General features: G+C 35.7%; 2 protein-coding genes across 3 annotated transcripts in view; both read right to left on the reverse strand.

Annotated features, from left to right (window-relative positions):
- LOC114325907 (uncharacterized) overlaps positions 1 to 16,598 on the reverse strand; it is a 169,595-nt gene that overhangs the window by 53,909 nt on the left and 99,088 nt on the right. The window lies entirely within an intron of this gene.
- Positions 13,136 to 15,837, reverse strand: LOC126886961 (zinc finger MYM-type protein 1-like). Its single transcript, XM_050654160.1, has 2 exons — positions 15,451 to 15,837; positions 13,136 to 14,976 (listed from the first exon to the last, which is right to left on the reverse strand). The coding sequence occupies exon 2, from the start codon at positions 14,924 to 14,926 to the stop codon at positions 13,853 to 13,855; it is 1,074 nt and encodes a 357-aa protein (XP_050510117.1). The 5' UTR covers positions 14,927 to 14,976; positions 15,451 to 15,837; the 3' UTR covers positions 13,136 to 13,852.

Here is a 16,598-nt window from a genome sequence, read left to right on the forward strand (position 1 = left end):
AAATGAACTGAAAAAAAGTTATGACCTCCAAAAGGAATCTTGTTAAAATTTTTTTACATATTTTTGTTTATATCTTTTTTGTTGGTCACTTGACGATAAAAAGTAATAGAAATAAAACTGTAGACAATTTAATTTGTTACATTTTATGTTTAATTAGATTTTCCGTAGGGTTGGTAGTTTACGAGATATAACGCGAAACCCCTTTGTACACCATTTCCAAGATGGCGGCCGGTGGACAAGAGTGGCGACCCCAAAAACTTGAAATTAAGCTTCTACTGATCTCCCCTACACATTAAAGAAATAAAATTGACTCCTCTAACAAATGCAAGGTACGGCTAAAAAATGTAACATTTTAATGGAGTACACATATTTTGACTCAATAAATGCAGTTCAATTCAATTCAATTCATGTTAATAACAGAAAACTTCTGAAAAGAACCGTTTTAGCAACAAAGCCCTTTCTCCTCTGACCAATCTCTGAAGAAGACCTCCGCAGACACAACATCCTACAGAGACAACGAATACTACCAGGATTCACAACGAAACCAGTGCCACCGTCCAACCAAAACAAACGATGCCCTGAAGAGGTGACGTACACCTAAAATAGTCGAGGAAATGAAGCTGGAAAAATGGCAAAACTTTGGGATTAGGCTCATTTCACCCTCTAGTTCATTTTCTATATTGAGCCGTTGTACGCTTTTGGTTTTTAAAGGGTGAAAACCACCCCTAATTGTAAAAAATTATAAAATAACATTTTAAACTTTAATATTGTCAATATTTGCTTCTTATTAGTTACATAATGATTGTTTTGTGCTTTAAGATATAATATCACAATATGTCAACCCTTAAAACCACCCTTGTTGAAGCTATATATGACAAGTTTACTTATCCCAAAAGAATAATTTCGGCTTGTATCAATTTACATAAAAATTTGGGGTTAGGATCATCTTACCCTGTAGGTACTTCATATTCTATATCATGCTCAAGGGCGTTGATTATTTTTAAGGGTGTAAACTACGCTTATTGTCAAAAATTATATAAAAATATTGTAAACTTTAATATAGGTAAAATTTGGTTTTGACTGGTTAAATAATGATTGTTTTATGTTTTAGGATATAATAGAGAGATATTGCACCTCTTAAAATAACCGCTGATTTTGGCTCCGCTATGGTTAACTTTATTAAGCATAACGATTACGGCAACGTTAAAAAGCAGAGTTTTTGTAAACCATAACCTCACTTCACAACGTTATTGTAATTTTAAGCATATACTTGAACAGTTTTTGATATTTTAATTTATAGGTAATCAAAATTAGAATCTATGTAAATGTAATTTTACTGATTTTTTTTACATTCTGACAACAAGGCAATTTAACCATTACTATACCTAACGATGGGTGGCAACACGGTAGTCAAAACGAAAACAAATATTGTATTTACCGTCTGCAATAAACTCAATTTTTGAGAGTTGTAACGGGAAATAAGTTATTAAAAGTATCCAGTGAACAATATAAGACATTAAGTTAGGGTTAGTGATAATTAAAAACATTAAAATCGGTGAAATAACATCAAAATAGAACCAAGGACATACAAAAGTAAGATCGCTAAAATTGTCAAGCCTGTTTAACAACAAAACGTAGTCACGAAACTCTGGCCGATAAAATTGCGACGTTGCCGTTGTGAGTAGATTTTCCAGGTAACCACAGAAAATAACAACCGATAATAAACATACAAAATAAATACGGTAAACGCTGTCTTCTCTGCACTGTTGAGGTGGAAGACAGTGTTTGGCGCCGGAAAATGGAAATGTATCTGGAAACTTTAGACAGTGATGACACACAGTCAGAAGGAGGGTCAAAAAGGAAGGACAGATATATGGATAACGAGGAAGATGATATTTTTAGAAAGAGCAAAAAGTTCTCGAGAACACCAACAAAAAATCAAGAGAAAAGAAATGAAGAAACAAAAATTGATCAATTATTAATAATGGTGACCTCACCGATGACATTAAGGAAATAAAAAGAAATCAAAAAGAAAGCAAGGAAGCAATAGAAAAGCTCATTATAGAAAACAGAGCGCTGAGAAAAGAAAATGCGGAACTAAAACAAGAGAATATAGAAATCAAGGAGGAACTCAGAGAAATAACAAACCACATGGAAGTTATGGAAAAACACCGACGAATAAATAACGTAGTCATGAACGGTCTAAGGATAGACACATATGAGCAAGCAGGGTTAAAAGAAACAACTAACAATTTCATCAAACAACACTTAGGAGTAGAGGTTAAAATCAGGAATGCTCACAAGCTAGGAGAAAAAACATGCCTCACTGAATTAGAAAACCAAGAAGAAAAATGAAAAATAATGGAAAAAAAGTATAAGTTAAAAGAAATAAGAGGGCTAAAGGTATATATTAACGAAGATGCAACCATAAGAGAACGAGAATACAGAAAACAATTAGAAACATTGCTCAGGAAGAAAGAAACAAAGGAAATGAAGTCAAGATTGGAGTAAAAAAATATGGGTAAACAACAACGAATGGAAGTGGAACGACAAAGAAGGAAAAATGATCAAAACAACATCAAAAAACTAGCAGACAATTGTACCATGGGAATAACGATGACGACACAAGTACAGAAAAAGGATAACGATAATACAAAAAAAGGACAAAAGGGAAAAAAATGAAAACCGGGACAAAAACACAAGAGAACATGTCGAAAAGAACACTTACTTTTAGGAACATGGAATGTAAGAGGCACATATGGAGAAGGTAAACTTAAACATCTAGCGAAAGAAATCGAAAGGTTCCATTTTGACATAGTAGCCTTGCAGGAGACGAAACAGCTGGGAAATGATATATTAGAAATAGAAGATACAGTGTTTTTTAATAGCGGCGGAAAGAATAGAACATTAGGCACAGGTTTTATGCTACGAAAAGAACTAAAGGAAGCAATAGTAGAATTCAAACCAATATCAGATCAAATATGTAGTATCAGGATCAAGGGAAAATACCAAAAAATCACTCTCATAAATATTCACGCACCATCTGAAGAAAAAGATAATGATGTCAAAGAATCTTTTTACAGTGAACTAAATAGAACAATCGAAAGTATACCCAGATACGGCATGAAAATTATTTTAGGCGACGCAAATGCCAAAATAGGGAAGGAAGAAGTATTTAGACCGACAATAGGAAAACATAGTAAACACAATGAAACTAATGAAAACGGACAGTTCCTCATAGATTTTGCCAGAGAAAAAAATATGATCATAATGAGCACATATTTCGAAAGAAAAGAAATACTTTTACTGATGGATGGGAAACATGGATATCTCCAGATAGAAAGACCAAAAACCAAATAGATCACGTGCTGATCGAAAAAGAAGAGCAGCAATGTATAAAGAAGATTAGAACATACAGAGGACCAGATTCAGACTCCGACCATTACATGGTGGGTATCAAAATGAAGCAACTGATACCTGAAAACAAAAACAAAATGAAAGAAAAGAAATGTATAAATAAACCAATTCGGTTTGCAACAAAAAAAGAGCAAGAAACATACAGAGAAACAATGGAAAGAGAACTAAAAAAGATACAAATAGAAGAACAAACGGAGAACAACTGGGAAATCATAAAGCAAGTAATGAACAAAGCAGCAAAATAATGTAATAAACAAGAGATTAAAAAGAGGAAGGAGTGGTTCGACATAGAGTGCCAAAAAGAAATAGAACTAAGACAATCATTAAGGATGGAAGTGATCAAGAAAGAAACAAAAGAGACGCATAATAGATATATAGAACAAAGACAAAAAGTAAAGAGGTTGTTGAGAAAAAAGAAGAGAAAACACTTAGATAATAAGCTAAAAGAAATAGAAGAGAACTACAGAAATAAAGAAATAAAAAACCTGTATCAAGGTGCCAGAAACGAGAAAAGAGGATACCAGCAAAACCCCATATTCGTTAAAAACAAAGCTGGAGATAATATAAGCGGCGAAGCAGAAATAGTAGAGAGATAGAAAGAGTATTTTGACGAATTACTAAATGGCAAGAATAAGCCAAACCAAAATGAATCCATAGAAGCAGAGACAGAAAATGAACAGTTAGAAGACATAGAAGATAATCCACCGAGCAAAGAACAAATCGAGGAAATAACTAAAAATCTTAAAAACAACAAATGCCCTGGAAGCGATAACATAACAGCAGAGATGATGAAATATGGTGGAAAATTGCTGAATGATTGGATACACAGAATCATAAAAGATATATGGTTAAAAGAACGAATACCAGAGGACTGGAAGGAAGCAATTATCTGCCCATTACATAAAAAAGGCGACAAAACAGAATGCAGTAATTACAGAGGAATAGCATTACTAAACACCGTATACAAAATCCTAGGAAAATCCATAAAAGACAAACTTGAAAAAGAAGCTGAAAATATAATAGGCGAATATCAATGCGGATTTAGAAGAGGGAGAAGCACAACGGCTATGAACACAACCTACCTAACGGCTATGAACAAAGCTATGAACACAACCTACCAACTATAGCACTATTCATCGACTTCCAACAAGCATACGATAGAATAAAGAGGAAGAAATTAAAAGAGGCACTTGAGGAATTGGGAGTTAGCAGAAAGCTACGTAACATGATACAGCTTACTCTGGAGAATACAGAAAACAGAGTCAAAATAAACAATCAATCATCAGAAAAATTTATAGTAAACGAAGGATTAAGACAGGGCGATCCTCTGTCATCTTTACTCTTCAACTTATGCCTAGAAAAAATAATGCGAGAAGCGAAAATCAATAGAGAAGGACTCATATATCAAAGAAGACACCAAGTTTTGGCGTTTGCGGATGATGTGGTGTTACTGGCAAGAGGAAAAAAAGAGCTACAGGAAATGGTACAGAGAATAGTAAAAGCAGCGAAGAAAATAGGACTGTATATAAATTCAACTAAAACAAAATGTATGGAGTGGACAGATGGTCAATTTAGGAATGGACAAAAGTTTAAATTAGAAGTAGAAGAAGGAACATCATACGAATTCGAAATGGTAGAAAGATTTACATACCTAGGGGCAATAATATCACGTAAACCTATCATTAAAGAAGAAATACAAGCTAGAATAATGGCAGGCAATAGAAGTGTACATGCGTTTAATGTAATGTTGAAAAGCAAGTTTCTATCAAGAAGGGCAAAAGTACAGCTATACAAAACAACTATACAGCCAATAGTAACATACTGCAGTGAGACATGGACAATGACAAAAAATGAACAAAATTTACTGGAGATCTGGGAAAGGAAAATACTAAGGAAGATATATGGAGGAAAAATAAGGGACGGTTTATGGATAAGAAGATCAAATGATGAGTTAAAGCAATTATACAACCAAGGCTCAGAGACTTAGATGGCGAGGTCACATTGAAAGGATGCCAAACACGAGGACTCCAAAAAAGGTACTAAACTACACTATAACTTCAAGAAAGAGAAGAGGAAGGCCGAAAAATAGATGGAAACAAGACGTCGAAAAAGATTTGGAAAGAATGGGGCTAGAGGGCCAAAAAAGAAAAATGAGTAACAGGAAGGAATGGAGGAAAATCACATATCAAGCCAGAGAAGAGCTCAGCACATAAAGAAACGTGAAAATGAAGAAAAAAACAAACTTTTCAAGCCATGGGCCTCTAAGGCCTTTAGTGCTATTGTATATATATTGTATATTGTATATTGTATATATATATATATATTTATGCACAGATATCAAAGTGAGGTCCTGACATTCCGCGCACTTAGTGAGGACCGGTAGAAAACGTAGACATAATCGTTTCAACTCTTCATAGTGACCTTGACAAGTAAATAGCAATTAAAAAATGACGAGTATACACAAAAAAGATTACGTATATGTGCCCCGTATTGTTCAAGTATATTGCCACCCAAGTGAGGCCATTATACGCAGCTATTAAAGTGAGACTGTATATACTTTTTCGTTATGCGCACAAAGTGAGGACAACTTTACGTGTATATTTCCTTACAGCTCATCAAGTGAGGACCATACAGTGTTGTCGATAAATATGAGATTAATCGTTTCTACTGCCTTTTTCTGTATAACACAGTAAGAATTATTATTGTTTCGTTGTTTCAGTCACTTGTAGTTCTGAGCTGGTGTGCTAGCTCATTTGAAAGGATATTCAATTCTCTATCCAGTATTATTAACATTGACATAATTATCTATACAGAGTGTATTTTAGTATAGGTACTGTTGCCCCTGTCGATTTTCATTTTGAAACGACAATTTTCCAACCTTAATTTTAGTATACAAGATATTTACTTAATTTAATTAAACTTAATGTACCTTTTTTACTGACTTAATTTTACAGTTATTCCACTAGATGGCAAATACAGTGAATATGATCATATGTTTTATTTCGAATAATCATTTTAAAATAGTTTTAGTTTTCTATTTTCTCTGAAAATTGTTGCAAGCTTCTTGTTCTTATACTTAAAATCATGTCACTACAAATTTATACGAGACTACATATTAAGAGTATAGAAAGTATTATAATATATAACATACATGCTTTTTTCCATTTATTGAAGATATTTCACCTTATCCTGAAACAATGCAATGTGACCAAGTGTCCTCAACTAAAAAAATATATCCCACTATTTCAATACTAAGTGTATAGTTTGTACTATAAACCGTATTGAAATAGATTGCAACATGTGTGTGTAGTTGGGATATTGACTGCGAAACCTAAGGCTTCATTCGCCTAATCATATTTACCTTTGATTCTTATAACAATAAATAAAATTGATTAACATTTTATATCAATATTATTAGTGTTTTTAAACAATATCAGTATGATATATCAGTATGATAAAGTCAAGATAAACAATACTATAACAGAAAGCTTTGAGCTCAAACAATGACTGCGGCAGGGTGATCCATTATCGTCTATCTATAATGTTTAGCATATTACTAGAAAAGGTTATACAGGAAGCAAACATTAATAGAACAGGTCTGATCTACCACAAAAAACATCAGTGCTTGGCATTCGCAGACTATTTGGTAATCTTGGCTAGGAGCAAAATAGAACTTATAGAAACAGTCATGAGACTCGAGGAGAGGGCAGCATCCAAAGGATTGTATATGTTACAGTTCAAGTTGATTCTCAGTCAGAGTTGACTCCAACTAGTTGGAGTCAACTCCAACTGAGGAGTCAACTCCAACTGAAACGAGCAGTAAAAGTTGATTTTAAAAATTTAAATCAACTTTTACTAGTTGGAGTTGACTCTTCCTGGATCGATTCAGTAAATGTTGATTATACGAGAATCTCAAGTGCATTTTTGATGAGTGTGCGTTTCTTTGTTTTGACCGTTTCAACTACTTATTAGTATAGTCTGTAACGTCGCCCCGTTAGGTAAATTATTCTGATTCGATTTTTTGCACAAACTTACTCAAAGAAATACATCCGTATAAAAATCCTTATAACAAATACACAGGGTGTCACGCGGTACCGCGGTCGAAAAATTGTTTAACCAATTTTTGTTAACCAAATTCACAAAAATAATTTTTATCTACTCTATCTCATATTATGTAAAAATGTAAAGGTTTTATTGTGTGAAAATTGTAAATATAGATAGCAGTACATGAAGAGTTCAAAGTGTGTCTGAAGTAACAATGTATTTTAAATGGGTTTTACTTTTTCGCACTGTTTTTTAGCACACTTTCATATAATTAAACATCCTTAACTTTCGTCTTCGGAAGGAAATCAAACACGCCCTTACAACGGCAACTGAAATGCTCACAAAACTGCGACCACGGAAGCAAAGATGGATGACAGAGGAAATATTGGATTTAATGGATGAAAGAAGCAAATGCAAACAGCACAAAGCAATGTACAAAGCATTAAATAGAACCATTAAACAAAAAATAAAGATTGCAAAAGAAAAATGGATAACAGAACAATGTGAAGAAATCGAAAACTTATATAAAAAACATGATGACTTCCATCTGTATAAGAAACTCAAGGAATTCACAGGCACGACATACTCACAAGGACCAAATAATCTAATCAACGCAGAAGGCAAACTGATTTCAAGCCCTGAATGACAAATAAACATGTGGGAAGACTATATAAAGGAACTCTTCTATAACATCAGAGAACCTCCTACATTAAATACCGAAAACGATGAAGTTCTTCCAATACTAAAGTCCGAACTGGAATATGCTCTACGTCAACTAAAAAACAACAAATCTGTAGGAAAAGATGAAATTACCAGCTGAGCTATTGAAGTTAATCAACGAGGAAAACTTAGACCTTCTTCTTGGACTATTTAATAATGTTTACAATACAGGGACTATCCCTAAAATATGGCTTGAATCAGTCTTCATACCACTGCCTAAAAAGAAGAACGCCAAATTATGCCAGGACTTCCGCCTTATAAGTCTATTAAATAACATTCTGAAGCGTTTCTTGCGTATCATACAGAACAGAATATATTATAAAAAATGTGATGAGGTCACCGGTCAAGAACAATTTGGCTTCAGGAAAGGTATGGGGACATGAGAAGCAATATTCTGTCTTCAAACTCTGGCACAAAGATACAAAGATCAGCAAGCAGACCTTTTTATCTGTTTCATAGATTTTGAGAAAGCGTTCGATAGGGTGAAGCACAAGACCTTGATAGAAAGATTGAATGACATCGGAGTCGACAAAAGAGATTCTAAAATTATAGAGGCTATTTATTGGAATCAGACAGCAATCATAAAGACCAATGGTAATACGTCAAGGCCAATTGAAATACAACGAGGTGTTAGACAGAGTTGTGTGCTTTTACCCATACTTTTAACGTCTACTCTGAGGTAATATTTGCGAACTCTTTATCGCACCCTTCAGAAGGAATCAGGATAAACGGTCAGAGAGTAAATAACATCCGCTATGCAGATGACACAGTATTAATGACTGATTCGGACCATAGTCTGCAGATACTGTTGGATAGGGTTACTGAGAGTTGTGAAAAAATGGGGATGAAGATCTATACTGCGAAAACCAAAGTTATAAGAATATCAAGGAACAAAAATTTACCTCTTCCAATAAATATGTGAAACACCAACAGCTTAAATACGTAAGCCAATACAAATATCTTGGTTGCTGGTTCAAAAATCAACTTGATTAAAAACAAGAAGTCAAGAGCGAGAATAGAGGTAGCCCGACAGGGGTTTATCAAAATAAAAAACTTATTTTGTAACAGTAGCATTAATATCAGCCTTAGATGCCATTTTGTGCATTGCTATGTATGGTCAATACTTTTGTATGGCTTTATAGAAGGCTTTAGTAACTCTGGCTTTATAGAAGAGACTTGAAAATACCTTGGACAACCCACACCATCAACGAATATGTTCTGAGGAGAATAGGTACAGATAGGGAGCTGCTAAAAATCATTAAAATCAGAAAAGTTAGCTACCTGGGACACATAATGAGAAACGAAAAGTACCGCCTCACGCAACTGATCATCCAGGGTAAGAGTGAAGGAAAACGGGGTCCCGGTAGGCGCCAGAGTTCATGGTTTAGAAATATCAGAAACTGGACCGGCCTTGATTCAACATCTTTGTTTAGAGCCGCATTGGACAGAGACAGATTTGCCAGTGTAGTCGCTAACCTTCACTAAAGGAGAAAGCACCACAAGAAGAAGATCTTTCGACTTGTCATGGTGATGACATGTGAGCTATAAATTACAAAAAAAGTTTTGACAGTTTTGTGGTTTGACAGAAGTTTGAATTTTTAAATGTCAAAATGGTGCAATGGTGCATCTCACTCGCATTCACATTGATAGCTGCGTGGAGCGCTCCTAGCGCTCATTGTTAATAATTAAAAATAACCGCTTAGTAATAAAATAATAACAAAAATTTCTTCAGTATCTTGTAGGGGTGTCGTTAAAATTTTATTTGGTGACTTTCGGACTTTCATAATAATAATTTTTAACTGTGCTATTAAGCCTTGAAAATGGTAATTTTCGTATTTTGCAAATTTTAAATCGCGTATAACTCGAGAACAACAAAATTTTACAGAAAAATCACAAAAGACCTCTTTTGCTCCGAATGACCCAAATGATGTAAAGAAAATTGTCCTAATTTTTTTTGTGAGTTTGTTTAAAAAAATTGTTTAAACAATTTTTCGACCACAGTACCATCTGACACCCTGTGGATTCGTTATTTGGTCGAAGAGGACCTCTTTTTTATTAAGTTTGTGCAAAAAAAATCGAACTGGAATAATTTACCTAACGGGGCCGACGATACAGCCTAGACTAATTTGAACATATTCAGTAACATTTAATTTCTACAATCGGCTGTTTGTGTGAATCAGAATCAACTTTTACTAAATGGCATTGGGAAGAGTATACTTTTCCTAGTTGGAGTCTACTTTTACTAGTAAATGTTGAATATAAATCTTCATTTTATATTTATAATCAACTTTTACTGAAACCAGCCGTTAGAGTCGACTCCAACTAGTTGGAGTCAACTCCAACTGGATAATCAACTTGAACTGTAACATATATAAATGAAGCAAAAACAAAGTATATGGAATGAACAAATAAGCAATTCGTTCGGGGGCAATACATAACAATGACAACAGCGAAGGGAACACAGTATAAATTCGAAGAAGTTTAGAGATTTGAGTACTTAGGAACTGTCTTCACAAGAGATCCTAACTGTGAAGAAGAAATACAAAAGAGAATTATGTCGGGCAACCGCGCTATATTTGCTTTTAATGGGTTGTTAAGAAGTAAACATATATCACGAAGAGCAAAACTAAGAACTTACAAGACCGTAATAAGGCCGATAGTAACGTATGCTTCTGAAACATGGGTCACAACAAAAAAACATCAAGAGTTGTTATTAGTTTGGGAGAGGAAAATACTGCGCAAAATCTTCGGTGGGAAAAACTTAAATGGACAATGGGTAAGAAGAACAAATAAGGAACTAACTGAGCTCTATCAAGATCCTAACATACTAGCAGTAATTAAGGCGCAAAGACTTAGATGGTTGGACCATGTGCAGAGGATGATTTCATCTAGAATTCCCAGAATGGTAATATCTAGTGCATTGGCAGGGAAAAGACGAAGAGGAGGACCGAGGTCACGATGGAGTAATGGAGTTAGAGAAGATATGAGAAGAATTAACTTAAGGAACTGGGAAACAAAAGCGACTGACAAAAGGGAGTGGAAAAGAATAGTACATCAAGCCATGGGCCTACTAGGCTCGTACTGCTTACATATTATAATATCAGTTTTCTAATATTATCCAGTTCCATATCCAGTTCCGAATCCAGTGGTTATATTTCTTCCGTATTGTTCAGTTTCGCTTCCAGTCAGGGCCGGATTAACACTTTTGCCGCCCATGGGCCAGAGGTCTGCCTGCCGCCCTAGCGGGGGTGCAACACCGGGGGGGGGTCCGGGGCCCCCCCCCCGAAAAAAATTGAAATTTAGAGGCAAAATAACGCATTTTGGGACATTTTCCAGCGCTCAACTGTCTCTTGATATTGTAATGGTTTTAGTACCTCTCATGATGAAAACAAGAAACTATGTCCTAAAATTGCGTTTTATTAATTAAAATAAACTATTTGACAAAACTCCGTTAATTACGAAACCATTTTCTACAACCGTGATATTCCATTACTTAAGATTACAATAATAGTAAATAAAATCGTTGTTGATATTATTTTGTGAAACATCATGCAGCTCGTAATTCCCAAACTCAACAATTCTTTTATAGTTTTATGACTATTTTGGCTGAGAATGATTGATTTGGAGTGAAGTGAAAATTCGGCTTCGTTACTCGGCGACGGCTCACCTGTGAATGTGCCCGCAGGCTTTGAGCCATAATCGGTCATTGCTGTCGATTTATGGGCAAAAACAGGACAGTTAGGAAGGGGCTAAAATTAGTAAAAGGTGTACAGAGTAAGACTGCAAAATAAATGATAATTTCTGTATTGAATATAGGATAATAACAAATATATACAACATCGAAATATAACTGTTCAGAGCATACAAATCACATATCCAAACAAATAACTTACTCACTAAATTAGCTTTGTTAAAGTAAATATAACTTAAAACTTCTTCTTTCTTGCACGTGCATTGGAAAAATCATCAACAACTGCACTGAAATCGAGTTTTGTTGTCAGTTCATGTTCTATGGCTAAAACAGCCAGGCTGACGAGTCGTTCTTGAGTCACTGTTGAACGCAGATAGTTTTTTACTCTTTTCAAGGTCGAAAACGATCTCTCAGCAGAACAGTTTGTAGCAGGAGTTGTCAAAAACATTTTCAAACCAATAGCCACGTTGGGAAACAAGTCCTGTAGATTTTTTTCTATCAAAAATCTGTACAAGTTTGATAGTGAAAAGTCTTTTTCGGCTTCTTTGTAGTTTCCTCGGATCAGAAGTCCTTTCAGATGGATGCACTCGCATATAAACTCTGACTCTTCAATGTCTTCAATATAGATTTTCTGCAAAGACGTCGCGTTAGCAGTAATTTCTTCGGTAGTTAGAGTCTTTAATTTTGTTAGAAATGAAAACTTTGCAACGAAGTCTGTGTACACAGAGATCCTTTTGTCTAACTGAAACTGAAGTGTTTCCACGATGATGTCATAACTTTGTTGAAGACAATTTCCCCTAATGTCATCATCCTCATCATAAGTTCTTTCTTCATCTTCTTCTGAAGATTCATCAAAGAACCTCTTTCTTTTCGCCTTTCTTTTTGGGCGATCAAAATCTTGCTGCACCTGCGGCTGCGTCTCTTGTGGAAGTTCTGGCTCATCGTTCTGTCTCATTTCACCTTGCGCAATTTGCAGTTTTTTTTCGCCCTCTTTCTTATAGTGGGTAAACATGTCTTTCATGTTCATCACATACTCTGTGAGTGAGTTGTACAGGATTACAACGCTGTCCACGGTCATATTTTCAGCCTGGATCTTTTCACTGACTGAATTAAATTTTTGAAGTACATCTCCCCAAAGGGCTGCCATGAAACATGTTTCTAGAGACATTAGTTTTCGCAACAACCCTTTGGCTTTGGATTGTGTCTGTTTGTTTTCATGATTGCTTGAAGTCATGTCTATCAGCGTCTTGACCATGGGTTTGTAGTCTTTATTAAGGCTTTTGCAAGCTTCTTCCCTTGCAGACCATCTTGTAACACTGAGAGACTTCAACGACGTGTTCTTGTCCTTTCCTGTGGCCGTGAAATTTGACAGAAGAAGATTCCACCTGTGCGTAGAAGACGAGAAAAAATTGTACAATCCTTGCAAGAGATCAAAGAAATGTTTTGCAAGAGAACAGCATTCTGCTGCGCTTGATCCCACTAAATTTAGTGAATGCGCTGAACAAGGCACATAAAATATCAAGGGATTCTTTTCTTTAAGTCTTGCCTGCAACCCCGAGTACATTCCTGACATATTTGACGCGTTGTCATAGGACTGTCCCCTACAGTTTTGTATGTCCAATCCTTTCGACTGTAGGAAAGAAAGCACTGAGTTCACTAGTTCTTCACCTGTATGACCTTGATTTTTCATAAATTCAACAAAATGTTCTTCAGGGATTCCCAATTCATTCACATACCTTAATATGAAAGACAATTGATCAATGTGTGTTACATCAGGGGTGGAATCTACTATTATAGAATAGTACTTGCTTTTCTTAGCATCATTCAAAATTGTATCAATAACGGTTTTTGCCATTATTTCGATGAGTTCTTCACAAATGGTTGATGATAGGTATGACTGTTTGCCTTTACCCGCTTTCCCATATTTTTCAATGTGTGCTTTCAAAAATGGATCAAATTCGGCAATCAGCTCCAAGCACATCATATATAGTTGCCATTTGAAAAAGAACCAAATTTTTCGTCAGTCCCCCTAAAGGCAAGACCACGCGAGGCAAGTTTTTTTATTACGGCCACCACTCTCTGGAGAACTGCCTTCCAATACCTTATTTCTTCTTCCACTTGGTTTTGTAGAAGCTTATCGATCCTCCCGGCTGCTTCTGCTCTTTGTTTGTATACTATTACACTATTGTAGTGAACGTGCGAGTTTTCATGCTCTTTTATTCTCGCTGATGCATGTTTCCAATCACTGAACCCATTTTCAGTAAACTGAGTAGAGGTCGAACTAAACAATTTGCATGGACCACAGAACAAAGAGCCTAAACTTGGTGAGTAAATCAAGAAATCTCTATTTACAATTTCGCCATTTGCAAGTTTTCTGTCGAATAGCCATTTAGCCAACACTCTTTTCCTGTCTGGATATTGCCTTTCAGATTTTTTAAAATCGCAATCTTTATTTTGATTCCATCCATTTTTAACAAAATATTCCCGCGTCTCTTCATTCACTATCCATAAAGCAGGATCATAATTTGGTTTCAAATGGACAGAAGAGTCAGGTTCAGAGACTGTTAATTGATCTTCAATCTCGTCAACAACAAAAGTTAATTCGGATATAGCTGGTTTGATCTTGTCAGTATCAACACATGACGAAGCTGAAGGTGCTGATGCTGAAGGGGTTGAGGGTGAAGCTGAAGGGGTTGATGCTGAAGCTGAAGGGGTTGATGTTGAAACCGGAGGGGCTGATGCTGAAGCTAAAGGGGTTGATGTTGAAGCTGAAGGGGCTGATGCTGAAGCTGGAGGGGTTGATGTTAAAGCTGAAGGCACTGATGCTGAAGCTGTTGAAGCTGAAGGCGTTAATATGGAACATACTTCTAGTTCTACTTCACAAAATTCTTTGACACTTTCTAAAAGCACTGGTTCTGGTGGCACTGGTAGGTTACTTCTTGTAAAAAATGTATCAAGCTTCGCAGTTTTATTTACAACTTCTGTCAATTTTTTTTTCTTCTCTTCGGCTACTTTTTTGTATTGCCACCCACTGAGCCGTTTGCGTCCATCCATTTGTACAGCTGCTTGTTATAGCATCAATGACATCGGAAGTAAAGGTCTGACTGTAAAAAAAAGAATATCTGTATAATTCAAAACTGTAGTACGATACGACAGGAAAAATGAAGCGAAAAAATGAGGGAAGCGAATTTCCTTCCATTACTTATTCAACTCATTGTGAAACCTATACGTATGGCAACATGCCGAATTACATTTTTCCTTATAGAGAACGGAATTAGCTAGAAAATCGAAATTTGCCTTAACATTTTCAGAAAAATATGCTCTACACGAATTTAAAACATAAAGAAGAATTTTTCCCATACGGGCCCCAAAAACCAAAATTTTGGGGTAAAACCCCCCCAAAAAGGGGGTAAATGTTATGGGATTCTTTTGGCTAAATAACTTAGCCGAGATATTGCAAAAAGGAAAGTGTGTGCGTGTGCCGAATTTGAAGAAAATCGGTCAAAAATTGCGACCGCTAGAGCGCGGTCTATATTAACTTACATTACCATTACTATAAACAAATAAATATTTCTTACCTCACAAGTTACAATTTCAAAATGTTACTCCGCTCAAAACAAATTACAAAAACGTTAAACCTAAACAGTTAGACAGACTGCAGTACGTGGAGTTGAGACCAGACAACCGAATGACAATGGCGCGTGGCGGTGATGGAGTTGGTGGGGGGAGGGAAGCGGCAAGGCGACAAGACGCCTGCCATCAGCCAATGCTAGCAACTACTACGATCCCACAACTAAATTTCCCGTGCGTAGCGTACGATACAGACTGCCGCCTCGCCCCTTCGACTCACTTGGATAGAGTGGCGTAGCGTAGTGTACTGCGACACATTACACCGCGCAGAGTGTCGCGTTATAAATAAATAATAAACAATAAAATAGTTTTTTAATATTTAATGCTCAGGTTCACTGGTCTTGATAATCGATAATAAAGCTTTATAATCAATCAAAAATAATTACACTTTTTTTTTCTCAAATCCGCCGCCCCAAAATTTTGCCGCCCTGGGCCGCGGCCCAGTTGGCCCGTGCCTTAATCCGGCCCTGCTTCCAGTGATTGTATTTTTTTTTTGTTTTTTTTTTTTTGAAATATTTATTTATTATTTTATTACTATATTTTTTTATTGTGCTCATAATAGATTGAAACATTGTCTACAGACATGAATGCAGTAACAATAAATAAAAAAATCGGAGATCCACACCCCGGATTTGAAATCGAAACCTCTGCTTTACGAATCCGAGATCCGAGGTCTACCCACTAGGTCACTAGGCTATCGCTCTTAAGACAATATTTTTTCCTGAAACGGGGAACTTCTAAAGCCGGGTCTAGACTATGTAACAAAACATGCTAATAACAAAGTTGTACAACAAATTTGTTGTACAACTTTGTTATGTAACTTGGTATAATATAGCATGAGTATCCAGACTATATAACAAAAAACAAAACAACAACATGCGCATAAATTTTGCAGCATTTTAGATGGATAGCTGGTAGGTTAGGTAGTATATAGAATTGCGTCATATAAGTATGGAGGATCTCTTCATAGCAACAGCAGCTTGTGTAATATTGTGGAGGCGACACCGGCGTGTTAAATTAATATTTTGGATGTGTCCTTCATTAGCAGCTCGAGCAAAATATAGGTAGTGGTACAGCTCTTTTAGCTGATCTGGAA

The sequence above is a fragment of the Diabrotica virgifera genome, chromosome 6, assembly GCF_917563875.1.
Source record: "Diabrotica virgifera virgifera chromosome 6, PGI_DIABVI_V3a".
Taxonomy (NCBI): domain Eukaryota; kingdom Metazoa; phylum Arthropoda; class Insecta; order Coleoptera; family Chrysomelidae; genus Diabrotica; species Diabrotica virgifera.

Excerpts from the sequence above, each read along its gene's own strand:
- LOC126886961 (XM_050654160.1), bottom strand. The coding sequence starts at position 14,926 with ATGGATGGACGCAAACGGCTCAGTGGGTGGCAATACAAAAAAGTAGCC.